Source organism: Gambusia affinis, linkage group LG06 (assembly GCF_019740435.1).
Source record: "Gambusia affinis linkage group LG06, SWU_Gaff_1.0, whole genome shotgun sequence".
Taxonomy (NCBI): Eukaryota; Metazoa; Chordata; class Actinopteri; order Cyprinodontiformes; family Poeciliidae; genus Gambusia; species Gambusia affinis.
The window spans coordinates 9074513-9101915 of NC_057873.1; the positions used below are offsets into that span (position 1 = coordinate 9074513).

Genomic DNA, 27403 nt, shown 5'->3' on the forward strand with positions numbered 1-27403 from the left:
AATTTATAGTACAAAAAATGTGGGATTTCTGTTGCTCTTCTAAATGGAGGCAAACGTTATACTGGTGATAGATATTTAAATGCTGTCAGATGTGGTAGCACAGTGCCATCTGGTGCTACACCACACCAGATGGCACTGTAAAGGTAAAATGTGGCATTTCCTTCTTTTTCAGATCATTCCCTCGTGTAATTCTTGACAAATATCTAAATGCTTGTTTTATGGTGTATTGTAATGTTCTAACAATTATTCTGCAGATATAATTGGTGTATTGGGTTTAGTTAAGCTTTTGATGTAAGACGTTTTAGCTGTTTATATAAAGCTAATTTGCATCTGCAATTCACCAATATTTCGTGATCCTTTTTGAATGTGGCATTGGGCGATTTTATTTTATTTTTGTAGCAGATCATCCCCTGCTGCAATGTGTGTGGGGGCAGGGGGGCACATTTCCCACAGCTTCTCTGTTCCAGACAAATAAGCCACCAGTTGATTCCTAACAATCAACTGGTGGCTGATCCATGTGGATAACTCTGCCCCAAAGTTGGAGTTTTCTTTCATCATGTTTTGAGACACATGGTTACAGAGAATGTTCAAGAGCACTATCACTAGCACGTTGAATGACTAGCATGTTGATACTACTAGTAGGATTAGGGTTAGCGCTATCAAACTGACTGACTTAAAACTATTTAATTCAGTGTGCAAACAGTAGTGTAAGTTAAAATTAGAAATGTAGTTATTAGAATCTGTAATATCACAGGAATGTTGGCTAACATGGACTATACAATTCTATTCTCTGCCGTCATCGATTGATTTAAGCAGGGCATCTAGGCCCTGCAGACGCGCCGTTTAACAATGTATCACTATATCTGCACCGCCTTGCTCTCCCGGGCTACAAATGGTGCGCACCCAGAGACAAGTCAGACGTTACTGCGCAGCTGCGTAGATGAGGTAATAACAAAGATGGCGGCGCTCGGCACAACGCGTTGCTTGTTTCAGAGTTTTTATCGGGTTAAAGATGTACAGAGGATCAAGAAAACATTGCTCAGATGTAGCGCGAGGACGTTTTGTGATAAAACAAGTGAAAAAGGTACCTTTTATTATTTAATGAGGTTATTATGGTTGAATAATGTTATTATTTTTAATGTTGACCTTGTAGCTTGTTTCGTCAACCTCTTCTACAGGCTACAGTGGGTAATCTACAGATAGATAATATGCAGATTATCTATCTGTAGAAATGAACACTTTGCAAAATTATTTTCCAAAATTTGTATTTTATTTCAATGTAAAGAGGCTGAACGTAAGACATTGTTTAAATCTATTGTACTTACTACATCTATTGAAGCTAGATGTATATCTTAAAACACGTTATAAGGCTGTTTTGGGTTCCCTAAGTCCTTATTTTAAAATGTGATTATCTGGTATTATCTACAGCACCAACAGCTGGTGCAAAGCCCCGGTTCACAGATGCAGCTGTGCAGGACATCCTCAGCAGGATCACTGGACTGGACCTGCAGAAAGTCTTCCAACCCATTAAACAAGAACTGAAACCGCCCACCTATAAACTTATGACGGATGAACAGCTGGAACAGGTAACCGTTACAGCTCAGTATTGCACCTCATAAATTTAATCATTTTAATTCCCGGTGTGTGCTTTCAGGCTATACAGGTTGCCACAGAGGAAGCAAAGAAGCAGCTACAGATGCCCCCCGTCCTTCCAGAGAGGAAGCCCATCAACGACGTCCTGGCTGTGGATAAGATCCTGGATGGCATGGACACAGCTAAATATGTTTTCACTGACATCACCTACAACATCCCACACAGGGTACACACTTTACTGTTTCTCTTTATGTGAATATTTTACTAAGTGGGGTTAAAATAAGTACAAATGACGCCCACAAATTCTTGATTGCTTTTTTACTCTTTGTTCAGGAGAGGTTCATAGTTGTACGAGAGCCTGATGGGACTCTTAGGAAGGCGACTTGGGAGGAGAGAGATCGTCTCATTCAGGTCTATTTCCCCAAGCAGGGCCGGAAGCTGACGCCACATGTCCTCTTCAAAGAAGAGAACCTGAAGGTGGGCAGCAGCTTAATGGGTTTAACAAAGTATTTTTCCCCTCTGGCTCTCTGTGCTTCACTAATTTAACCTTCAAATTCTTTTGATGTATGAAGTTCTGATTATCCTTTTCCTAGACTGTGTCAGAAATTTAAATATTTTAGTGTGTTTTCTAAACATCTTGTGGTCAGTATACAGTATTCCAAATTTCTGCTTACACATTTCTTCATGTGTGCAACAAATATCAAATCCTTTTTTTTTTTAACCAAGTTACATCTTTTTCTGTTGCAGACTGTGTTTTCCCAGGACCGTCATGAGGATGTGTTGAACTTGTGTCTGGTCCAGTTTGAGCCAGATTCTGCAGATTACATTAGAGTAAGTTTACACCTATCTTTAGTCTAACCACAAACTGGAAAATAGGAATTTTGTTTTAACAGATAAACAAGAGAGAGTCTGAAGTATGGATAGATATTATTTTGCATTCCGTCATTAAAAAAAGAGAACTGTGTAAAACCTTTCTCCTTTTTTAACTTGTGAGTAGCCCATAAACAATCTATTAACCACATGGCTTAGTGCTGAGCCACAGCTAAATGCTCCAGAGCAGCAAAATGCTTTTAAACAGTTGGTCACTATGATTTGGAACCAAGAAAGTTTTAAAAGTATCAATTGGTCTGACAATCCAAGCACCTTCTCCAGGATCTTGGTTTTTAGAGTTGAATGTTTGATGTGAAGAGAATTTTCCTGATCTAACACGAGCAATAATCACTGACTTCCTGTTCTGTGTAGGTGCATGAAGCCACATATGAGGACCTGGAAAAAAACAGCAAATACAATCTTCTGCGATCCACCAGGCACTTTGGAGGCCTGGCTTGGTATCTGGTCAACGCTCGCAGAGTGGACGGACTTATAGTGGACATGCTGAGGAGAGACATGTGGGGGTTTTCATATAATATAAATAATAATATAAGTACACACCCATTCAATAAATTAGAATGTTATTGAAAACTCAGTTTATTTTAGGAACTTTATTTGTAAGGGAAGCAAGTTATATAGATTAATTACACATTTCAAGTGAAAGCCTTTATTTCTGTTGGTTATGATGATTTTCCGTTTACAGCTAATGAAAACATAATATTTAAAAGTACAAGGTATCCACACATTGTTAAAAAGTCTTAACTTATTTATCTAAAATTAAGATCTTAAAATATCTTCAATTTAAAGTCACATTTAAACATCTTCATTCCATTCCATGGTTTGAAGTGATTGAGACTACTGCTGACTAGCGGCTAATGTGTCAAACCTAGCAGGCTAGGTTTTCTTTTTTGCACCTTTCATGGGCAGGTTTCCATAATTAAGAATTAAGTAATTCTTAATTACTTAAGAATTACTTAATTCTTAAGTAATTACAGTGAACCATATTTGCCATCCGCTAACAATGTCCAACTGGTTAGACGGACGTTGTCTAACCAGTTGGTTAGACAACGTCCGTCTTTGGCAGTGGTTCACTTCTGTTGCCAACCCATACAATGCCTTGTGTGAATAAAAGCTTGTACATTTCTGTTGGGATACAGGTCTTAAATTTTAATTATAATGGTTTTTAAAAGCCTTAAATGTAATTAGAATATTACATCAGACTGATTAAAAATAGACACACAGCCTTAATAAAAAGTATATTTAAGACCTGCTCAAAAGTTATTTTCAAAAGGTGCTTCAAATATGACAAATGAGTCTCATCAGGATATGTATTCTAATTTATTGAATATGACTGTAGATTTTGCACCTGTGAGGGAGTAGCGGTGTTTTCAGTCTGGGTTTGTGTCTGCAGGCTACAAGATGCCATCAGCCTTGTATCTCTGTTCCATATGGTCCATCCACACAGTGAATCGGCTCAGGAAGCTGCCAGCCAACAGACCACTGGTACTGACCTACTGAAGGTGAGGACAACTCAGCCAGGATGAGAAATATCTGCTCTCCATTTCACACCACCACTGACTTTGCGATGTGAAATCTCAGATTTAAAGCAGGAGTTGGAACAGTTCATGTCAGGGCTGCATCAAAGGCCTCTTGTCAGAGGTTTGGGTTTTATTCTAGGATAAGAGTGGCGGAGACTTTTCCAGAGTCCATGAGAAATCAATTTTTTTTCTCAGAACTGTTTATTATTGAAGATGCTTAGAATTGTATCTTTGTACAGATGGATTCTGATAAGTTAGTATAGCTTTTAAAAGTCCAATTATTTCCATTATTAGGGCTAAGGAATACATTATTTTTTATGTTTTTGGAGGTCTAATTACAGGAAATTCTCGACCCACTCGTTGGGTTTCCATAGTTCAGACTGCAGGATTCGGGTCAGACCTGTTAAAGACTGTGATACTATGGCCATTAAAGCATGTGTTGGTATTTTGGGGAGCATCGGCAGGTACAGCTAAGATGCTTCTGACACTTTCTGATTCAGGAGTGGCTCAGCGACATGAAGGGAGCAGTCGTAGCTCATGTCTGTGTGCGGTGGCTCTTGAACTCCGCTTCACATGGCACATTCTTTTATCAAAACTTTTTTGTTTGTTTTACTTCTTGGTTGCATCAATTATGTTGTCATGTCAGCTGAGAGGAAGCATTTAGATAAGCTCCTTTGTTCTCTTCCTCGTCTCTCCCTCACTCCCCCTCTCCCTGCTTCTCCGACCTTCTGTCTGTCTTTCCTCCCATCCTCACCTGTCTTTAAAGACACGGATAAGAAATGCTGGCCTTGAGTTCCCACTCCCAAAGACATAAAGGCGCTCCAAGATGCAGATTCCACACACGAGCTACACTTCCGTATCCTCCTCACCACATCATTCTCAGAAGTGTTTGTCTGCAGAAATATACTTGGTTACATATAAGGACCACTAGTCTTCATCGTATCTGTTTATTGAGGTTGCTTATGAAATGAAATGGCATCAGACATATAGTGCTTTATTAGGACACTCAAAGATGCTTTACATAAAATCATTCATTTCCATTCACACACACTTTCATACGCTGATGATGACAAACTATTATATCTTTTTTACAAGAGAAATTGTTGCAGAGAACAGTTGATGTAGAAGACCTTTAAAATTTGCTGCTGTTGCACCAGCATTTTCCCACTGTGAGACAATAATAGATGTTTCTATTCTACTAAACGTTTTCCTTCCACTCAACCTTCCATTGATATTATTAAATACAGCACTTTGTAAACGGCCAACTAATTCAGCAGTGACCTTTAGTGATTTATCTTCCTCAAGGAGAATGTGAGTGTCTACTTTGCAACTGTTGAATCTTCACTCTTCATTGTAATTATGTAAGCTGTCATATTTCTGTTAGATGATGCAACATTGTAGTTTGCTGACAAACGGATCTTGGAGTTTGTATTTGCTGTAAGCCATGATCAAAATCCTTTACTGCAAAATATTTCCACCTTAAACCAGTCAAGTTGAACATTTAAGAAAAATAATGCTTGGAATGAATCAGTACACTTTTCTTATAGAAATTAATTCTTAAGTAATGTTATGATTTACTGTAATGCATGTGTATCCTAGAAGACCATCCTGGCTGTATAAACAATATACCTGGACTGGAGTTTATTAGTAATGCTGTCCTGTGGTGTTTGTCTCTGCAGATCTATTCTCAAAAGGAGTCTCAGAGGTCGGGCTACATTGATCTGGCTCTGCAGGCCTACGAAGGGAAAGCCGCTGAAGGCTCGGCTTCCTAACGTCCCAACATCCTATTAACAACCTGAACTTTTACTTCAGAAGTAAAATGTTACAAAAAGCCAGAGCTGACGTTATGTTCCACATGAAACATGACTGCTTCTGTTCTTTGCCTCCCTGGGTCCATCTTCACGGAAAGGAAAGCTTCAATCTAAGGACTCAACTCCAAAACTTTGTTATATTTGCAGAGACTTTGTTCATATATGCATTTCATTTTAATCACTGGAATTATAATGATGTATGTTGCAAAATGAGCTTATGAGAAATATTACATTAATGTAACCTCAGGCTATCCTGGAAAATAAAGAGAAATTCTTGAGGAAAAGCTTATTAAAATCATATTTCCAGTCCAGAAACACTTTGACATCCATTTATTTTATTGGAAAAAAAAGAGACAAGCAATAAAACTAGTTACTGAAAAGGTAGAAATAACATCAATACTGTTCTTTGTTTATAACAAATTATATTGGTACTGGCTTTGAGGTGTAAATGTATTTTCAAACCCAAACATTAAAAGGCAGAATGCAGAAGTGAATTATGCTTTTCTAACATTTCTGAACACATTTTGTACTAAGTTAAGACGGTCCTGCCTGTTAATGTCTGAGAAGAGGAGGTAAGAGTTGTAACTACATCAAGATGCAGCCCTGAATTTTCCAGCTTTCCCCTTAGCCTTTAAAATATAGAATTAGTCTGTATTTGACCCATATTTTAGCTCCTTTTAAGTAAAAGAAAACTTTGGTTGGTTCGCTTTAAAAATGTAACTTTTAACATTAAGTAGTTCTAGTTATTTGGTCTCGAGAAAATGTCCAGAATAAAGTTGCTACCACTATTCATCCAGCAGATTCGTGTCCAATGTTTCAATTTCCTCCAGTTCAAAACTGTCCAGATCCAGATCATCAAGGTCCTAGAGAATGATAAGAGAAATGTTAGGTTACATTAAGGACCTTACTGAAATTCCCCTAACGTAATTTCTAATAAATAAACCCACAGTTTACCTCATGGTTGATTGTTTCCTCGAGTTCTTCTGCTAGGTCCCGTGATCCTTCAGAGCCTGCTTCCTGCTCTGCCACCTTCGCCTCTGCTGTGTCGTGTGAACCTTCTGGTTCAGCCTCAGGAAGTCTGGCCACTTCCGACTCATCCTCCGTCTCTGCTGGAGGTTCTGCAGTTTTCTCCTCTTGTTCTTGCTCATCCTCCCACACAGCGACAGGCTTCAACGCCGCTGATACATCTTTATCTGAGTCTAGCGATGAATCGAGAATCAGATCTGAGAATGCCTGGCCTGTGGCTGATAGAACATCCAGCAGGGAACGTTCTGTTGGTTCTAAAGAGACGGGCTCCTCTACTGCTACAGGTAGCTTCGCAATTGAAGTTTCTTCTGTTGCTATAGCAACCAAGGGAATGGTGTCTGTTTCCTGTTGTTCAGGGCTGGATGTTTCCTCTAATGTTGCAGATTCTGATGCAGTTACAGAATTGGCTTTTAGATCCGCGTTAATTAGCACATCATCTGCTGTTTGTGTTTCTTCCTCTTCAGACACCGTGATAGCTGGCTGAGCTTCAGCTGCTGAAGCTACGCCCTGATCAGTCACCTCATCAGATAAACCTACACCTTCCACTGGACTGGACTGTACGGCTTCCGAGTCTATGGCAGGAATCTCAGTGCAGGGTTTCTGGATCAAGCGTCCCTCTGCAATAAGTAAAGTCTCTGATTTCATAATGTTTTCCTCTTTAACTCGACACTCAGACTGTGCTTGGTTTGGCTCAGCATGGTCTTTAGTGGCAAAGACAGACAGAGGAGCTTCCTCTGGAAAACTAAATATTTTCTCTGTCACCGGAACAGGATCAGCAGGAGGCTCATGTTTCATTGGAAAGGGTTCTTCCATTACCGTTGCTTCTGAAGATGCAGCAGGGCTTTCATTCATGCTTCCCTCTGCCTCCTGCAAAACAAACATCACACAACAGTTAAAATACTCCTGTATAAATTCTCTCAATGAAATCATGGCTCCTACACAACTTTGTGAAAAAGAAATATATATATATATATATTTTTTTTCCCCATTTGGAACAAAAAGTATTTACAGGGATCCCTGTAACAGATCCTGAAATACCATGGACGGCCACTAGGTGGCGATGATTGCACAGAGGTCAGGTGTTTTCTTTAACAGCTATTGCTTTGTTGTCAGTCAAGAACTATTTGAGTTCATGCTTGAAAAACTTGGTTACAACAGCAAAAAAGTTACTATATAAAATACACTATTGTAATTTCTTTCAATACATAAAAGGAAATTCAGTCCTCACAGATATTATTAGATTATAACAATCTGTTCCAATTACAAACTCAATTTACACATAAACAAGAGTTGCAAATGTAGCCTAAAGATATAGCTGCAGATTACCCGGTTAGTATCTAAAAGATACTGCAAAGATGCACAGAGTTTTCTCCTCACCCCTGGCTCAGTAATCTCTCCTCTGGTGGTAAAACCTTTCGACTCCTCCAGAACATCACGGTTCTCGTTTGACTTGAGAACAGAAAAAAAAACAAGCAAAATTTATTTCTAGCAATCCATCAATCTATTTTTTACACCTGTTTAAGTGCATCTCCACAGTCATTGGGTGCAAGGTGGACAAAAAAAAAACATGCTCCCTACTTGGATTAAAGAAAACAGTTAACCAAAACTAAGTTGGCTGCTTTGGACTTAAGAGGAATAACTCATGGATGAAGTAAGAGACCCTAGAACCAAAAACCTTACCATTCTGAAGCAAGTTTTTTTCTGACAATGTTTGACCTTAAAACTGACCATGACGAGGGGGTATTCTGCAGCAGGTCTGACCCCAACATGAGTCTCCTTCAGGTACTGCTCAGCCAGCAGAGCTTGCTGGAGGCCAGGGAACAAGTTGCTGTACTGATCTGGGTCAGCCAGCGCATCTGCTGCCTTCTGGTTAACCTTGGACATGTTCTCCTTCCACAGCTTCACCACCCTGGAGGAAGAGAGACAGACCCAGCTCGCACGAGTAAACCTTAAGGAACAGGAGAGCTTTTCAACAACATGGGGAAAACCAATTAGAAACACCTTTACCTTGAGACTTGGCTGGGCATGTATGTTCTTGCCAGGAAAGCAGCCTCTGGCAATCGATCAGTTTTAATAAGCAGCTCCAAACATTTGTCAGTTCTGGCAAAACAAAATATAAGTGTAACAACACACCAAATGTTAAAAATAGGACAAACTGTTTCAGAAACACCAACCTTCCTTGCATGAAGTAGGTGAGGAAGGCCACGTTGGTCTTCCCATCCTTCTCCGCTCCCTCGGCCAGTTTCCCTACCATCTCTGCGCTGCCTGAGGTGGTTGCCAGCAGAAGTAATCCACCGTAATCCTGAGCTTGGTGCAGACATTCCTGAGCCAGGCTGAACTGCCCCTTTGTAGAGGCGAGTTCAGCCAACTGCTTCCATTTATGCTCAGACTGAAGCCCCGACACGCAGAGGAGTCAAAGAGACAACAGAAAAGATTGTTGACCACCTTGAACCTAAATAATAACTCTCTTTCTCTTAGAGAGTACACAGATGTGGAAACATTTTACATGTTTTTGTAATTCCGTCTGGGTACTTCCCAAACGGAATTACCAAGCATTTAAAAAAACAAAAACACCCTGCCTTTTTTCATTTTAATATATATATATTTTACAATAAGTTAATGTTGTGACTAGAAAATGTAATGTAATGTCACAAATCAGCAGGCAGTGCAAGGTGCCCGTTACCAAGCAACCAATGATCAGCTGGTTGTACCGCTGTATGCGCTGTACAATGACTGCTGGAAAAGGCAAGCGTTTTGTTGTGGACATACTATCCAGATGCCACTTGCTGCATTCTTATTGGTTGTGCAAGCAAGAAGTTCTAGTAATGCTGTTCAAAGATGTTCGGTTACATAATTGCTCATCTGTTTGCAGCCATTTTCAAGTGAGTGTAAATGCTGATTTGGGAGAGCTCTTCCAGCAGCAGCTTATTTGGATTTAAAGTGACAAGAAGCCTTGAAACAGCTCACTCTGAAAGGGGCCCAAATGGAATTGACCAGACTAAAATCTCATTAGCTAACAATGATGTTGTGCAAAAAAATGTAATGAGCATATTTTATATAGCACATAGACCTTTCCTAACACATTCAACTTTAAACAACCAGATTCACCTTTAAACAAAATCTGTACAGGCTTAAATTAATGTAGATTTTTTCAGATTACCATTATCAAATAATTTTTTAGAAGAAAAATGACTGGTCAGAAAAATCTAAAACCAGGTTTAAAAATTCTGGTTGAATTTTTTTTCTCTCATCATGTTTTTAAAGTGGTGCCTAACTGCAGCCATACATCAACATTAACTGGCATGAGGCTTTCTCTGACCTCTGCCTCGAGTGCCAGTTCATACGCCATCCTCAGCTCCCCCAGCTGCAGAGCAAGCTCAAACTTGTGTTCCAGGTCAGTAGACACAGCCAGCGCCTGCTGTCTGAAGCCCTACACAACAAAAGAAAATGCATTTAAAAAAAAACAATAAACTTTCTTCATTAACACTGAAACAGAGCTGTTATTTGGCCACAGTTAAAGGTGAGGTGTGAATAAGGACCTTGCCATTGTGAATAAAACAAAACATTTTAACCAGAGGTTTGACTGCATCTGGCTTCCTTTTCTTTTCTAAATCTTATTTGGAAGTACATTACCAGGTTGGCAGTAAACGTCAAAAGCTGGGAGGACAGTGATACCTGTTTCTCCAGGAAGTGGGCGACCCTGGTCCTCTGCTCCATTGGTATTGTGGGAAGGACCCTGTCAGCCGTGGTGAAATCTTTCCTCATGACAGCTGTCTCATATTCCAGCACAGACAGCAGCAAAGAGTAACTGATGATGTTGAGCTCCTTGTCTCCTAGATAGAGACGGTCGTCTTTTGGGATGTAGCCCAGCAGATACATGGTCCTATTCAGAGTTTTTACAATAAAATGGCATTTTAATGCACCTTTTATTTCATTAGCTTATAAAAGCAAATGAAAATGTGCTACCTGTCCAGGTGAGCAATAGTTATGATCTCTCCTCCAACATAGTATTTGAGTCTGTTCAAGGAGCTGGTATAGATGAAGCAGTCTCCGACCCAGAGACCCGTCTTTACAACCTCCTGGACCTCACCCAGTACCTGGGAAACAGAAGAACCACAACAAACAAAAGCCATGAAATGAAAACTGAAAGGAAAGGCAATTAAGTTTTCTCCTTTATATCAGCATCTTCTGATACAATTTCACAACAAAACACCTGAAACAGCTCTGACCTCAAAAGCATCTTCTATCCCATCCTCTGTCAGCGTTTCTTTAGACTCCTGTGCTGCTGACACTCGCTCTGTCAGGTAGCGCAACACAAAGAAGGACTCTTCTGTAGCAATACACACCAGCTCTCCAGAGTCAGACCAGAATATCTGCAGGCACCAATGAAAGGCTTATGAAAAAGCTGCAGTTTTAGCATTCGGACTAACACTAAGGAGATTGTGACAGACATGCTTAGGCAGGATCTCAACACGGCGGATCAAACTGGAGCTTTCCCAGTCATAGAAAGCCAGTCCGCTGGTTGACCTCACTCCCAGTAAGAAGCCACCAAAGATGCCTGATGGGAAGGGATAAAAATAAACATATCAATTAAAGTAGGGAAATCTGAAAGATGATTTTCTTTGCCCTATTTGCAAGGAAAATACCTTTGTGGGTTGCAACCATTAAAAACATGTCAGTACCAGACAACTTTTGGTGGAGGTGGTGTCATAGACAGTACAGGGTGATATACTGGAAAAACAAGGTTTTTCTTTCATCTTTGGAGGCAACTCCAATGCTCCAAATTATCAAGAATTGACTTTGCTCTAACCCTATACCATTTTTAGGGACCAAATTCCATCCTCCAAGGTGTCAAGACGTCCTTTTGGGGCAAAGTTGATCAAGTTTACCTCCAGAATTTGGGAGTAAACCTGATAAACTCTCAAATTTAGGTTAAGGTCAGGACTGCTTGATGGAAGTTCTGATCTTAACCTCATAGAACAGCTTGGGTCAGCTGTTCACACCAGAGTGACCAACCCAACCACATCAGCTGACTTGCAACAAGAACCGGTTGAGAAGTGGTGCATCCCCCAGTTCAATAAACAACTCCCAATAAGGGTCAATGCCAGAACACGCTGTTTGGCAATGGCAGACAGGATTTGATGAGTTATTTGTGGGAGCTACCAACATAATCTGCTCAAACCTGAAACCAAATTTTCTCACAAATGTGGTGACATTTAAAGGCCATTTAAAGGCACCACATTTAAAAAACAGATGTTTACACTTTTAAACACAGATAAAGCACTTTGATTGGTCAGTACAGTGGTACATAGATTCAGTTCCTTTTACTATTTGAATGTAGAAAAAAAGTGATTTAAATGGAAAATGAAACGTACCATCAGCCCCAAAATCAGGGTTGAAAGTCTTCTTCTCTTTAAAGTTTTTAAATATTTTCACCACGCTATTGCCCTCCCTCGTGGCATACCTGCATAGAAACAAAAATGGCATGTAATTTTAAATACTGGGTTTATGCTGTTGGGACAGAACTGTGGACAATTTAAACCCAGTGAGTTGGATTAGAGAAGAGCTAAAGGGAGCCTCAACATTTTTCAAAAACTGCCATTTAGATTTTCTTAATGATGCATTCAGACCTCATTGAACCTCTTCAGCTGGGTGTAATTAAGAAAAGCTCAGATGGTAAAATCATGGTGTATAACAAGGCTAATATCGATGGGATGTTTTAATGACTTCACACCAGGACGTCACTCAAACAGAAAGTATAAACAGGAAGTCAAGCCTTGTTTTAACACAAGCATCTAATGGTAATATTATCTGTCTATCATCTGTGGTACAGTTCTGGCATCTTTAAAAAGGCAACTAAAGTCTTATTCATTTTCATTAATTCCTCTGAAATCCAAACTTTTAATTCTGAAAAAAATACAAAAAAGTCCGTTTAGAGATTCCAGTGATTAAACTTTTCAACAACAGTGGAAACGGCGTAGGAGCTATAACTAAGAAAAAGTACAAACTTTACCAAACTTTACTCATAAGTTTCTTTTCTTTTACAATATTTATACAATTAACATACTTTTATATATTAGAAAGGGAACAAATATATATTTTCAAATGCTTAACAATACAAGACGTCCTTTAATTGATAGGACTTACTGTGAGGAGTCGTGTGCCCAGACAAACTCCTGAGCAGAGCCAAAGCTTTTGTTCCTCAAGGCCATCGCGGTGTAGATGATATATTCCCCATCTCCGCACACCACTACAAATCTGCCAGAATGAAACACACACCACATAAAATATCCATTTAGAAATCCCAGACAGACTACCTATTAAGTTTTGTTAAAATGAAATTGACTATAACAATAACAGATATGAGGTTTCATTCAAACCATTAATATGTATAGACACAGCGATTACTCTACAAGCACCAATGTCAAGCATTCCAGTTTATACAAGCTTGCCTTCCATGCAAAATGAAGATGATGACATTTAATGTCAAATTTAAAAAGTCTCCTGGTTGGGTCACATGATGACTGCTTTTTTCAAATTCCCACTCTGCAATGGCTCACCTGCCATTGGGGCTGTGTTGAATGGTTTGTGGGTAAATCTCACAGCTGCCCATGTCTTTGGCACCAAGCGGGAGCTTCTCTCCATCCTGAACCTCCAACTCTCCCAGCGTCTTCAGGTTGGCCTGCTGCACCTCAGAGTGATGGGCCCACATGATTTTCCCACTGGAGTCCATGGACATGGCCGGCTCCTCCCGACCCAGCTGAAACAAGGTGAGGAAATATAAATATATGTTCATGAAAATTTAATAGTACACTCATTTAAAGCTCTGACGGTGCTTTAAACCTTAATGATGATGCTGCCTTCATCATAGCCCAGAGCTATATTGTTGGAGCCAGACTGCCCACATATATACCACACTCGTTCCATCCCGTAATTAAGTGTGTTTTCAAGTCGATAGGTGTTGGAGTGCCAAACTCTGACAGTGCCTGTGGATGTGTCAAAGTGGTAAAGTGGAACCGGGTTAGTGTTCTCTTTGGGACCCAGTAATAAGAGACAGGTTTTACTCACCGTCCTCAGATCCTGTGAGAATGACTGGCAGTTCAGGGTGGAAGCAGACACAGGTCACATTCTGCACATGACTCTCCAAGGTCTGAACACACGTTTTGTTCTGGTAAATAAAATCAGAAGAGATGAAGGCTTTACCTTGTGGTATTAATACAAACCAACTACGGAATATGTCGCTTTCAGTTTTCAGATGGAAACCCATGACTCGCTTTCTGTCATTTGGAAAAATTATATGGTTTTATATCAAAACTGATATTCTGTTTTCCAAATTGCCATGTAGATTTATAGACGTCTAGATATTGAAAAAGCGCTCAGTTTCACTGGCATTAAGCATGGTGGTTTTAGATGGATTTACCTTAGTTGAGTAGGTTGTTTACACTCTGAACTTTCCAGGAACTAATGCTGCATTCTAGTTTTAGTCAAAACTGGGAATCCAAATTTGGATTTCCCACTGGTAAATCGGGAGCAACTTCAAATACCCCCAGTTATGACTTCAAATTTCAATATGGCTGCTTCTCACAAGATGTGGTGGAGGCATTTATTTTACAAGACACAATTGTGAAAGTGTGTCTAACATTAATGTTACACGTACCGTACTGCCTATAACGAGAAACTGAACAAACTAAAACACAAATAATATCTATGGATGTTGCCATGTTGAAATGCCAACTTCTTAACTAGAATGCTGCTACCTCGGGTCTGACATCAAGGACAAACCATCTGCCACCCAGTCGAAGCTGCCATGCGACCGGTTGGTTTTCTTCTTTGCTTTAGGTAGAAGTGTGCCTAGTTAAGTTTCTCACGAGTGCAGAACTGACATAGATTTGACTCCTTTAGTCCAGAACTTGTTGCCATCGGTTTCCTTCAGCCATTATGGTCAGTAAATGTGCAACTGAGTAACAAAGACCTGATTTGTGCCCACTCATGCAGGCCCTGTTGGAGGACCACCACTGATGTGTTTCCCTCTAATTTAAAGCTAGAAATTACTCAGACTAGAGCACTCAAATAACCTGGGACTAGATCCAGATTAAATTTTCCAAATGGACTCAAAAGTCACACGTTTGTAGGTGTCAGCGGACTCGTTATGAGAAACAAAAGAGGAATGTTAGTCAACTAATATCAACACAGCTGGATCTCAATAAAAATATACTTTAAGTGTGTGCTTGAGACACGTTTGCTCTTGGTCAAAAGATTGATGCCTTTTGTAGCACTGGTTTAATGTAGATTTTATTTGAAGCTGAATAAACTTTTTTTTTTATCATACTTGCTGTTAATCTTATATTAGCTGCTCTTTTTTAGGTGTACTACCTGACGATCCATGTTTATATGCATCCAGTGTGTGTTGGATTACCTGATAATCCCAGATCTTTATCATATTATCGTCTGCTCCTGATACAAGGTAGGGCTTGTCTCCTCCATTATAGTAATCAATGCAGTTCACTCCTTTCTCGTGACCTTCAAGAGTGAAATTGGGAGACTTGGAGCCCAACTGCCACACCTACAATACAGCAAGATGAGTTGTAGCATTAGTATTACAGAAGTATAGTTGTAGGATAGTATTAGTCTATGATCACCTATATCTGCCTGTTGTGTACCTTAATGGTTCTGTCTAGAGAGGCACTGGCAAACTGGTTGTTGTCTTTAGGGTTGAAGACAACCTGCATGACATAGTGTGCATGTCCCTCAAACACTTGACAGCACGTCCACTTTCTGTCCCAGTCCCACAGTTTGATCAGCATGTCATCTGGAAACACACACCGCTCATCAGACAACTCAATAAATGTTTACGTGTTGCCTTTGGACGACTGTATTTTGCATGACTCTAGGTAGGCATTTCCTACCGCTGCAGGTAAGGACAAAGGGCTGGGTGGGGTGCACAGCGACGCAGCGGATGTAGTCACAGTGGGCTTCAAACATGAAGACCCTTTCTAGTGTGTTGTAGTTGAACACACGGATCTGCATGTCATCCTGTGGGCAAGAGAACCGATTTATCAAACCATGATCCCAATTCAGTCCACAGCAGCAGCAGAATACCTGCTTTTGTTCGGCAAAATTAGAGTCACAGAAAAAATTGTACACAAACTTTTATCCAGAAACGACTTACTGCTCCAGTAATGATCCAGTGTTTCCTGGCTACAAACTTGGCCACTCTAACAGGCAGATCACACAGCTCAAATGATTTAACAATTGCCTGGGAACAGAGAAGCAAGGTCAGACAGTATGACAGTATTATCAAGGAGTTCATGCCACAAAAACCTTTGGAAAACTTATCATTGAAAGGGTTTTTGGGAGATAAGTGAATCCTTTTGCAAGGCATTTGTTTCACTGAAAATAAGCAATTTTGAGAGTAATATTGGAATAATATTAGGAGAGAGTGAGAGTGAAATGACGGAAGTGGTTCATAGACACCTGTGTTTCATGGTTCCAGACGACAACAGTGCCAGTGTAGAGGCTGAGCACCATCCACGGCTCAGTGGGGTGCAGGTCCGCGCTCTTCACTCTCTCTGACCGAGCTGTCAGCCTCCGCTGGATGTCCAACCTCAGTGGCTGGTTAAGAAGAGACAATAAAAACTAACGGGGTCAAGATTGTGCATCAGCTGGGGTGGAGCTCCTGTGCAGCTTTAAATCATGTTCTGGCTTTAGTTAGGGAGTGGGTGTGTCTGTTCTCCCATACCACATTTTGCATGCATGCCTGCCTAAGTTTTCTTCCACATCGATGATTTCTCACCGGTCCCACGACAGATAAATGAATAAAATACATTCTAACACGTTGAGTTTGTTTAGATTTTTCAGATTAAATGCTGAAAAATTAAGCATATAATATGACGGTTCAATGTATATTTTGATGATTCATTTGTTTATTTTGAGCTGAGAGAGTTTACTGTAATTTTTTCTAAGTGCCATTAAAGTATAACAGGGTCGCAAGTAAAGTTCTGCTAATAACACCTTTTTAATGATAAATACTTTGTTTGGGACACCTACCATGTCTCCACGTCAGCGTGTGTCTCAGTTACAGTCCAGGGAAAACCCACTTACCACCCCGCTTCCAGTTAAGAGAGGAAAAGTTTGATTATCATGCTAAAGACAATAGCTAAACAACTTCCTGTGAAGCTTTTCAAAGTAAATACTTTGCCCGAAGTGACGAGTGACAGAATTAACGCCTTTAGCAAAAAATGAGAATGAAAAACATAAACAAAGCTATAATCTAGGAGAAAATGTGTTGCACATGAATAGCTAAGTCAAGATTAAGTTTTATAAGCCAATATGGTGAAGCAGTTCTAATGTCAGTCTTACCTGTGTATCCAAATTCATATTCAGGAATATTCATTTTGAGTTCGAACATGGGACAAATGTCACCAAATCTGCACTTATTTAAATTGAATTCGTAATAACTTTTGCCGGAAGCTCTGGTAGCTTCAGCTTGTTAGGGATTTATGTGGATTATCTATTGTCTCTTTCAAATTGTTTAGTCAGCTTTTACTTTGAAGATGAGAAATTCAACTTCCTGCTTCTGTGTCGACGCAAACTCGACATTTTTTTGCAACGTGGATCTTTCAGCGTTTTCAGGATAGCACTTTGTACCCAACAACTCAATACTGATGTACGACAATAAAGAAAAACTGATTCTATTTTAGGAATGTGTTGTTTTTTTTGTCTGTATTACATCAAAACGCTTAGTTTAGTTTAAATCAGCTAGCATGCGGAATTTGGAATGATTAAATTAGTCTCGGTTGTAGATAATTTACCGTGGTTTGCCCACTGAATTATTTTTATTTTGTCACACTGAAACTGCCTACTTCAACGTATGTTATTAGAATTTCATAATCACAGGCTCCACAAAGGCAATATTTTCTTCCAGTACTGCATCTATCTTCTCATCAAGTCTGAGCAATGTCACTGTCCCTTCTAAAAAAATAAAAATAAAAAAAACTTTCCCACAACAAAATGATGCCTGTGCCACCAATTAAGAATATGGAGAAGATGTTTGGAATGACGCAAGAATTGTTAACTGCGTGTTCTATAACTTTGTATCATTTTGTGTGTGTTTTTCTGATGTAAAGCACTTTGAACTGCCATGTTCCTCAAATGTGTTATACAACTTCAAGTAATTTAATTTCAAAATAAAAGGTGGTAGGGGAAAAAAAACCCACCGACTTTGTCTCCCTCTGGCGTTTGAATTGTGAACTTTGAAATCTACACAAAAATCAGAAGGCAAATGACAGCAAATATTTTATATAAAAAACCCTAGTCTGAAATTTAATTAGTTACATTTGAAATTAAATGTTTTGCTAATTCATAAATTGTTAATACCTTGAACCACTTCAGAGCTTTGAATTCACTCCTTATCGATTGTTAAGATATTTGGGGTTGAAACACAAATGAGTACTTCAGATTAAATTCAGCAGTCACTGATATATTTTCCTGTACATAATTTCTCAAGACATATATTCATAAAAATGCCTAAATATTGTAGAAGACTGAATGAGTGTATTTTTCGAATTCGTTTTCAAAAGCAATGATCTCCCACATCTCTTGTCGCTTTGATGTGAACCTCGTGCTCTGTCACAATGTTCATTTACAACCAATCAGAAAGTTGTCACTTGTAATCTAACGTATCAGAATAAAAGACCTACTTCCGTCTCAGATGTATTTTATTGCCGCATCATGATTTCACAACATTCTTACCAGTGGGATAAGATTCAGCAGCTTTTGTCTTTAGTCCAATTCTTAAGTCATCTGGCTTCAGAAAAATGGTGAGTATGAATGTTATGTTTATGGCATAGCTCAAGTCCTTAAAGTCTATTGTTAAACTGATAGAAGATTATTGGGAAAAAATGCTTCATTTGCCTCGACGGATTAAGACGGCAGTAACCTTGTTTTTTATTTTCATTTTGCTGGCTATGTGAGGGAGGCGACGCTCAATTTAAACTGCTTCTTAGAAGTTTTGTGGTTCGTTATTTAATGGACGCAATGGTTTTCAACTTCAGAATGTCTTCATTAAGCATTATAGGCCTAGACCTCGTGTTTGTAGAGAAATCACCTCCCCAGGTTTAATGAGCTCCACCTGTGTCCCTTTCAGTCAGTGAACTGGAAGTATTAACGGGACTGTGTTCACACTAGGGCTTCTATTATTGGGTTGTCAAGTGAAAACGTACTTATCAGATTCAAGGCTCCAGCTAAACAAGTTTCATTCACCAGATTCTGATATTACAAGAACCCTTATTGTTTGCTATGGGAAGAAAAGGGCAGCTTGCCCCTAGGGGTTTAAGGCCTTGAAATGTAATCATTTGTTGTTTTTTGCTCATAACTCTTTTTTTCTCTTACTCCACAGTGTGTGTGCATCTCCATACACGTTGGTCAGGCTGGTGTCCAGATTGGTAATGCATGTTGGGAACTCTTTTGCCTAGAACATGGGATTCACCCGGATGGCCAGAAGCCTGGTGATAAGACGATTGGTGGTGGAGATGATTCTTTCAACACCTTCTTCAGTGAGACTGGAGCAGGGAAACATGATATTAACCTGGACTACCTTAAAACCTATGTTGCATTGCTTTATGCACGTGGAGCAAACAAAAAACACAATACATATTATAATTAAAATTATAGTAAACTTAAGATGGAAAAAAATTGACTATGTATTTTGCATTTCCTTTTTCCTTTCCTACTTTGAGCCTCTCTAGCTCTCGCTAGTGATCCCCAGTTACAGTCTGCTTTAAGCTTCTCTACTGCTCTAGTCTTGACAAAAGCTGTGGACCAAATGGGGAATATTTTCTGTTCTTGCCTCTTAATCTATTTCTCAAACCACACTTAAAATGAAAACAAGCCTTCTTCCTAAGTGTCAGTGCATTATTCTTCGCTTATTTACCACGTAAATAGTGTTCATTCACTTCTCATTTACAGAGCTTAGTAGATGGTTGCTGAAGGGATCTTAGAGAAATACAAATACTCTAAAATTTAGATTATAATACTTGCAGTCAGATAAAGCTTCAGGTTAGGCCAGAGTAGGACTGGCTAAGATCTTTCCTGTTATTGACCCTTTAGCCTATATCTGACAAATGGGGGTGAGGAAGGAAGGAAGGGTGGGAGGGAAATTAAGGAATTTATAGCAGCATAATTGTTACAGCAATATTGGCAGGTGCTATATATTTTTTCTTAATTTCCCCCTATTTAAAAAAACCCAACAAATAAATGACACCACCCAAAATCGCAAAGAGGAAACTAACATACAAAAAAAAATCTTAATCTCCAATGTTGGAGGTGTTGCCCTACAATCCATCTACAAAGGATTTTGGGAATATGTCAAGTTCTGAATTTAAAAAATGCAGTAATAATTGAATTGGTCCATTATTCTGGGAGGTGGCAAAAAAAATAATTGTGTTGACACTAACTGATCTAAAATAAGAATAGTGGAATTGAGATGAAGTGATATGAAAGAACGTCATGCCTTTTTAAAAACAACACATCAAAAGAGAGTTAATGAGACATAGTTTGTATTAAAATGTTTTAATAAAGTTCACATTTAAGCACAACATGACACACACAGTAGTCAGGGTTTTGCACACATAATCAATCTTCCTTTTCCTTTATTCCTTCTTCTTGAACACTTGGTGGCAGACTTTGTCCAGGACTGTAATTTCCTGTAAAAAAAGGCACAGACCTTCAGACTTGGAGGATTGTGATGCAACATGGGCGTCTGTTGGTTGCACAAGCAGGCAGAGCTTACATCTGCATGTTTCAAAAGCATTTTATTACTGCCCAGAGACATGAGGCAACACTGTGTTGCAACTGGGAACTATTGGTTCAAGTAAATGAAGTAGAGTTCTTATATTTATTCTATCAATGAAGAAACTGGGAATAAATTTACATCAGTTCCCAGTGTGTCACGCTTATTCTCACCAGGTGCAGCAGGTCTCCCTCGATCCATTGCTTCCAGCCGCGATTTTCTTTCTCTCCCTTCTGTACACAGACCAGCTTGTCCCCATCCCAGACAACCAGGCTCTGACATATCATATCACAGACATTTAAGCAAAGACCAAGACATTTAGAGTCCAACAACCTTCCCTTCATTCACCCTTTGGCTGCCCCACCTTTACTTTCCTGTTGTCCAGTCCCTTTGTGTGCTCCTCAAACTCCTCCCCCACGGTAAAGTTGACCTCATAGTTTCTGAAGGTACTCAAGGTCTTGGTTTCAAACTTGTCTCCGTTCTGCACAATCACTTTTGTCTGGTGCAGATGAGTTGCAATCTTCCTGGTGGCGAAGTCAATGTCTGGATTTGTGGAGAGAGGTCAGATGTGGTCAGGAAACAGACTCTAACATGTGTTTTTGAAAAGCTGTGAAAACTTCTGCTGGATGTTGATGGCACTCATGAAAACACAGAGGTGACAATAACCTGTCAAAAATCACCTTGAATTTAGTCAGAATAGATCTGAATGACTTTCTTTGACCCTTTTACCATCAGGCTCTGTCACAGTGTACCACCCATCCTAATCGTTTAGATATTCATATCCTATTTGCCCTAAAGTGGAAATTCAATTTCCTTCCATCACTCTTACAGATGGGGCACCATATTTACCCATCTGACTGATAGTTTCTGGCCCATTTCCATAAGGATCTCATTTTCCAATCTGCTCCAAGGAAATGTGTCTGAGGACTCAAGGATTACCGTGGATTTCTTGACTGAGCTCACTGCACTGTGGCTTGGGTTTTTTGTGAATTGCAGATAAAGTCGTCGTAAAAAATGAAAGTGTTTCTGGGGTTGATCAACGATGCGCAAGGAGGAGAGCCAGCTCCCGTCAGCTGATCCAGGGTCAAAATCTGTCTTTTATTTCTTGGATGGGGAACGAAGAAAATGCAGAAGGGACTGAATCAATACGTATTTGATGTAGCAACACAAAGCAACTGCTCATAGAGAGGAGGTTAACGTTGCTTGACAGCAGCTCAATGAGGAAATGAAGCAGTTGCACATCACACCTCTTTTTTTCTTCCCTTTCTGTCCCTCTCCTACCAGCATTCTTGTTCTCTCTGTCACACTGGTGTAACGTTTTCTGCTCAGACATTCTTTTCTTCCTGACTCAGTCTTTTAGTATAGCACTCTGATTTGAACAACACAATTTTCACGATCAATTCAACAAGATCAAATTACATGCGTTGGGTGGAACTTACCGAGAGCCTTCATGACATCCTCAAAGTTCTCATTGGTCACCATCTCCCAGCGTCCATTGTAGTCTGCAGGCATTTTGTCAGCAGTTTGTGAGAGGAGGTAGCAGCCTGCCTTGATATGCTTTTCTAACGAAGGGAGAGAGTTCAAGGGCCCAGCCCTTTATATACACTTTGTTTCTGTGTGTGTGTTTGGGTGTATGCATGAATGTGTGAGTCTATGCGGACCAAAGGACATGGTCCGCCTGATAATTGCTTCAGGACATTGGAAGTGTGTGTATGTGGCATAAAGTTCATGCTTCCTTTGCTGCTTTGTAACCACTTTACAGAACATGTTTTTCTGTGGCAGAACATCACAATATGAATGTTGTTTTGTAGATAGTGGACACAACTCTCAGCACTATAAAAATGTACTTTGAATGATTGTAAACTTTAGCTATAAAACATGCAATATATACCAGCCCAAATCCTTATTTGATTCTAAGAGAGAATCTGTGGAGGGAACTAAAGATTAGGGTGATGGGAAAGATGCCATCCAACCACAAATATTCTGAGCTAATTGCAAAAGATTAATGGGAAAAAAATAACACACATTGCTTTGTACAACAGGCTTTATGACAGAAGCTTTTCTGCAAGAATAATAAGCAAATTTCCTGTTTTCTTTGCATTTTCCTTTCATTCAGTTTCTTTCGTAGATTGTCTCAAGATTTATCTTGTCAGATTATAGAAGATATTCCTTGAAGCAGTGAAATGGGTCAGGTCCAGTTAGTAGTTGTTCTCATTTATGCTGGTGTCCAGCAGAGATTGCTTATGCTAATATGGTTATGTGGGTTGTAATATGAAGAAGTATATCAGCTTAGAAAAGATTAATAAATGCCATAAGAACTGTGGTTAGGAACATTTCTGTGTTATTATCTCGCAAAATGTATGTTTCTCTCCAGCTTTAGCTAGTTTGGTCATATTGCTAGTGCTAAACTTGCTAACACACTAAGCTCCTTAGATACTGCAGTTGCAGAAATAGTTAAAATGCTACCTTGTAAGAATAGATTGCTTATTAGTAACTCATTAAAATTACATGCTTCAATCACAAACCAGTTATTTTTGTTTTTTGTCTTAACATGGAGGACAAACCAGATAACTTCATGATGATAACAGTGATGGTCCTTTCGTGTCTTTCTGTAGCACAGGACCTAACAAATGTTTCTATTGGGACACAAGAGAAATAGATATATGATCATATATGAACATGGAACATAAAAGGACAAATATTACTTGTTCATCCATCCATCTTCTTCCACTTATCCGGGGTCGGGTCGCGGGGGTAGCAGCTTCAGAAGGGAGGCCCAGACTTCCCTCTCCCCAGCCACTTCCACCAGCTCCTCCGGAGGAATCCCAAGGCGTTCCCAGGCCAGCCGAGAGACATAGTCCCTCCAGCGTGTCCTGGGTCTTCCCCGGGGTCCAGGAGGCATCCTGACCAGATGCCCGAGCCACCTCAACTGGCCCCTCTCAACGTGAAGGAGCAGCGGCTCTACTCTGAGTCCCTCCCGGATGACTGAGCTTCTCACCCTATCTCTAAGGGAGAGCCCAGCCACCCTACGGAGAAAACCCATTTCGGCCGCTTGTATCCGCGATCTCGTTCTTTCGGTCATGACCCAAAGCTCATGACCATAGATGATGGTGGGAACATAGATCGACCGGTAAATCGAGAGCTTCGCTTTTTGGCTCAGCTCTCTCTTCACCACGACGGACCGGTACAGCGCCCGCTTGACGGCAGACGCTGCACCAATCCGCCTGTCGATCTCCCGCTCCCTTCTTCCCTCATTCGTGAACAAGATCCCGAGATATTGAACTCCTGGAGAATATTACTTGTTGATGTCTATAAATACTGACTTAATACAACTTTATATCAACTTTATACAGATTATTTATCTGCTTAATTAAATTCACCAAGGTAGTCCCTAAAACCTTTGAATTTAGCAAATCTTTTTGGACAAAAGGCATTTTAAAGGCTTTTTTTTTAGCTGTTAAACATGTGTCATGTCTACAAAGAAATAGAATTAAAATCTCCAGTTTTATTGGTTAAATTCTAACAGCTTGTTTTGTCAGTGTTACTATGCATTTGTTACATGTCCTCTAGGACTCTCCAGTTGTTGTTTTTTTCTGTCTCCATTTCCTCCCATCAAGCTGGCGCCTGCTTTTACTTCATCTAATGGACTGGAATGGGGGGGAGTCGGAGAGAAGCTGTAAGACAGATGTCCACCAATAGGCAGGAGCTCATTTCTTTAGTGCAATTTTTTTTGGAGCAGAAATGTTCTTTTCTCTGTATTTTTGTTCACAGAAAGTTTCTTTTACTAAAGAAAGCATATTCCGTTTTCTCAGATGGAAGTTCAAGTACATAGTTGCGCAAGTGTTCCCTAAGAGTCCATGCTTCAAGCTCTCTTTTTGAATCACTTTAAGATAAGATGCCTGTTCTTCAGTCTGCTGGAGCTTCTTTATCAGGCAAAGTGTGTGAGTCTGCCTTGATAAAATATTTATGACAACATTTTGTGTGTTAAATCTCTGAGCTGCACAACTCTGGTTAATGAAAAGTTCTTAGTTATTATTGAGGTTTCTGACAGTGGTTTGTCATTCTTCCAATGAGAATTCGATCAAATTGCTGTCTAATATCTAATGTCTTCCTGTTCTTTATCTAAGAAACTTCAACACAATATTGTGTAGAGTAACGTTTGATATCTACTGCTTGCTCGTGTGCTTTAATGTGGGGTAAAAAAAATCAGCTTAGGTAATATGGTTTACAACAACTATATGATAATGCTCTATCTGAAGATGAATTGATCCCGTGATGAAGGACTTTTATGTGGAGGGTTAAAGGTGAAGCAGCATGTGAAAGTTATCAGAACTGATAAGATTATTAGAAGTGCAGAAACGTCTCACCTCAATTCATATGTGATGGATCAAGATAAATTGTTCAGCTGAATTTTATCTTTAACTTTTTATTGATTATGCTTTTCTTGAAAGTGTTTTTCTCTAAAGCTTTCACCATGGGCTACTGAGTCTGACAGAAGTACTAACAGCAGTCGTGGTCAAGCAGCAGCAAAGAACCTCATGCTTTTAATAAACACATTGCTAACACATTTTATTAGCTGTAACAGCGTTAGACAGACTTGGGGAGTCAGGCTGAGCAAGGGTCAGATAGTTGTCTAATGGCAGTTTCAAGAACTTACTTATGATCTTGTTAAAAAAATCTGCTGTTTTCACTACTCTAGTTAATGATGTTTATGCATTTTAATTTAAATGTTACACATGTTGTAATTTGTACACAGATGTAAATTTATACTTATATGTTGCTTTTTATATATATCTCAAAAACCTTTAGATTTTAAATTTGTGGTGAAAGAAAGTGCGTGGGGGTGAGGGGCCCCATTAGATTATTTTTGTCATGGGGCCAAAAATTCATTGCGACACAACTGGCTGTATTACCTAATCTTTTGTAGCCTCTCTTCTTGGGGTTGCTGTGAATAGTAAGTGGATACAGAGAGAGTGAAACAAACAAATGAAAAAACTTCTAACCTGACATGAGTAATATATGGCTTCACAAATGCCACATGTTTCCGGTTATTCTATTGTGCATACACTGTGGAGTCTGAGGTCTCTTCAAATTCAAGCCACACTTTGCCATATTTGAGGCAAAGTGAGAAAGAAACCCTACACTGATGTTCAGTTGTGGGTTGGTAATATAAGTGTGCTTTTTTTCTGATGGTCTTTTGACATTAGAAAAAAAAATCCTAATCGGACAGGTTTTCACCACCATAAATTAAATATTCTCATATTTTCCTAAAAGACATACAAGTGAAGCATTTATGTCTTTAAGTATTTATCAAGCCTATCCGCATTTTTGCATGCTGCCACAAAGGGGCAATGTTGGTGCATATAAGTGGAGGCTTCAGTGTTTATACATCAACTGTATAACTTGAAGCCAAAATAAGATCCTCACAAGTTATACTGTGATCCAAACGCAGATTAAACAGAGCCATCTGGTAAACAAAAAGGCTGACAGAGCAGGATCAGCTTTACTTGTTTGCTGATTAGTTTAACTATGAAACAAAAGGAAGAGGCGTAAATTTGCACCATTAATGCATCTTAACTCACCCCAAATGCATTTTTGCCATATAACCCTGAAGGCCCCAAGTGCTCAAATGCATAGATATTTCTTGTTTAGACCGATTGTGTGTGTCTGTGTGCTCTGAATACATCCCAGCTGTAATTTTCACCCGCCTGCATGCATATGCAATGTGTTTAAACAATGTTCGTGCCAATTCACATCTTATAGCAGTTGACAGGCTTTGATCTAATGGTATAATTTTGTTTCCTTTGTCGCTGGGTTTTTCTCCTCTCCCTCTGAGAGTAGACTTTCTTATCCCTCTATGGGAGCCTAATCTTATAACAGTAAGACCTTGAGCATCGTGCTTGCGTGCTGTGTCGTTCGATGCAATTTCAATATCCTGTGTGATTCAATTCAATTTGCTTCATTAACTTGACATTTAAAGCAGCGGTTTAGTGCTCTGTCTTTACATCCCCTTCGCAGCTCCAGCAGTGGCTCTCTATTCTCGCCAATATCTTCCTCCTCCCCGTTGCTTTAGGGACATCAAAGTTAAGATTAATCACAATCCTCGGAGGAGACAAATGACTGAGAGAAGGCTGCTCTTGCCTATGAAACCCCCAAGAGTAGATTTGTTTGTGATATATTTTCAGCCCACCCATGGATTTTAATAGTGCTGCGTCTTGCTGTGTGCTTTGGCGTCCCAGTGAGTATTGAAAGGGCCCGAATGTTCTCACACAGTTGAATTATTCTGGCTTTATTCATAATTAAAACCAACAAATCGCATGCATACATCAGAGAAGAAGAAGATTTTACATCTCAAAACAAGATAGAGTGCTGTGTAAGAGTATTCACGCCTGTCTCATATTTTGTGCCTTTACAATCACTAACTTCAATGTATTTCATCTGGAGTTTCAATGACAGAGAAACACAAAATAGTGCAAGTGGAAAGAAAATTATATGTGGGTCTCCAAATTGTTTATACCCAAAAATTTGAAAGTCTGAGATGCATTGCCATTTTCCCCTCTTTTCTCATATGCAATGAAAGTTACATAGCAAATAGAGTTGGCCTCTGTGTAATCTAGCTCCAGAATGAATGCAACTGTTCTATGAAAGCCTCAGAGGTTTGTTAAATAATGTCAGTGAACAAACACTGCTGTGTTGGAACACAGGAGATGGTTCAGAGAGAAAAGTTGTAAAACTATATCCCGATTCTTTGAACATCTAACAGAGTTCTGTTCTGT

At 39.5% G+C, this 27403-nt stretch overlaps 3 protein-coding genes across 3 annotated transcripts; 1 reads left to right on the top strand and 2 right to left on the bottom strand.

Annotated features, from left to right (window-relative positions):
* Positions 1 to 893: 893 nt before the first annotated feature.
* On the top strand, positions 894 to 6135 carry mrps22 (mitochondrial ribosomal protein S22). The gene is made up of 8 exons (XM_044119679.1): positions 894 to 1084; positions 1429 to 1586; positions 1655 to 1819; positions 1927 to 2070; positions 2341 to 2424; positions 2836 to 2981; positions 3875 to 3983; positions 5681 to 6135. Exons 1-8 carry the CDS (start codon positions 958 to 960, stop codon positions 5771 to 5773), a joined length of 1026 nt encoding a protein of 341 aa, XP_043975614.1. The 5' UTR covers positions 894 to 957; the 3' UTR covers positions 5774 to 6135.
* Positions 6136 to 6459: 324 nt separating this feature from the next.
* Positions 6460 to 16979, bottom strand: LOC122832683 (coatomer subunit beta'-like). The gene is made up of 22 exons (XM_044119678.1): positions 16886 to 16979; positions 16313 to 16450; positions 16008 to 16094; positions 15745 to 15871; positions 15499 to 15647; positions 15255 to 15401; positions 13907 to 14006; positions 13682 to 13824; positions 13399 to 13598; positions 12986 to 13096; positions 12214 to 12302; positions 11290 to 11396; positions 11068 to 11211; positions 10805 to 10935; positions 10514 to 10721; positions 10158 to 10268; positions 9013 to 9227; positions 8846 to 8938; positions 8567 to 8747; positions 8216 to 8287; positions 6767 to 7705; positions 6460 to 6675 (listed from the first exon to the last, which is right to left on the bottom strand). Exons 1-22 carry the CDS (start codon positions 16886 to 16888, stop codon positions 6598 to 6600), a joined length of 3573 nt encoding a protein of 1190 aa, XP_043975613.1. The 5' UTR covers positions 16889 to 16979; the 3' UTR covers positions 6460 to 6597.
* A 3409-nt stretch (positions 16980 to 20388) lies between these two features.
* Positions 20389 to 22220, bottom strand: LOC122833014 (retinol-binding protein 2-like). The gene is made up of 4 exons (XM_044120308.1): positions 22067 to 22220; positions 20992 to 21170; positions 20801 to 20902; positions 20389 to 20541 (listed from the first exon to the last, which is right to left on the bottom strand). Exons 1-4 carry the CDS (start codon positions 22137 to 22139, stop codon positions 20488 to 20490), a joined length of 408 nt encoding a protein of 135 aa, XP_043976243.1. The 5' UTR covers positions 22140 to 22220; the 3' UTR covers positions 20389 to 20487.
* Positions 22221 to 27403: the final 5183 nt, after the last annotated feature.

Bases quoted from the DNA above. Each gene is read 5' to 3' on its own strand.
- mrps22 (XM_044119679.1), top strand. From the start codon at position 958: ATGGCGGCGCTCGGCACAACGCGTTGCTTGTTTCAGAGTTTTTATCGG. The intron at 2,982-3,874 runs GTGGGGGTTTTC...TTGTGTCTGCAG, and splicing joins GACATGCTGAGGAGAGACAT to GCTACAAGATGCCATCAGCC. The intron at 3,984-5,680 runs GTGAGGACAACT...TTGTCTCTGCAG, and splicing joins CTGGTACTGACCTACTGAAG to ATCTATTCTCAAAAGGAGTC.
- LOC122832683 (XM_044119678.1), bottom strand. The intron at 15,872-16,007 runs GTAAGTCGTTTC...TCTTGCCCACAG, and splicing joins ACTGGATCATTACTGGAGCA to GATGACATGCAGATCCGTGT. The intron at 12,303-12,985 runs GTAAGTCCTATC...GTTTCTATGCAG, and splicing joins TGGGCACACGACTCCTCACA to GTATGCCACGAGGGAGGGCA.
- LOC122833014 (XM_044120308.1), bottom strand. From the start codon at position 22,139: ATGCCTGCAGACTACAATGGACGCTGGGAGATGGTGACCAATGAGAAC. The intron at 20,903-20,991 runs GTGGGGCAGCCA...ATGATATGTCAG, and splicing joins TGGACAACAGGAAAGTAAAG to AGCCTGGTTGTCTGGGATGG. The intron at 20,542-20,800 runs GTGAGAATAAGC...CTTTTTTTACAG, and splicing joins AGGGAGACCTGCTGCACCTG to GAAATTACAGTCCTGGACAA.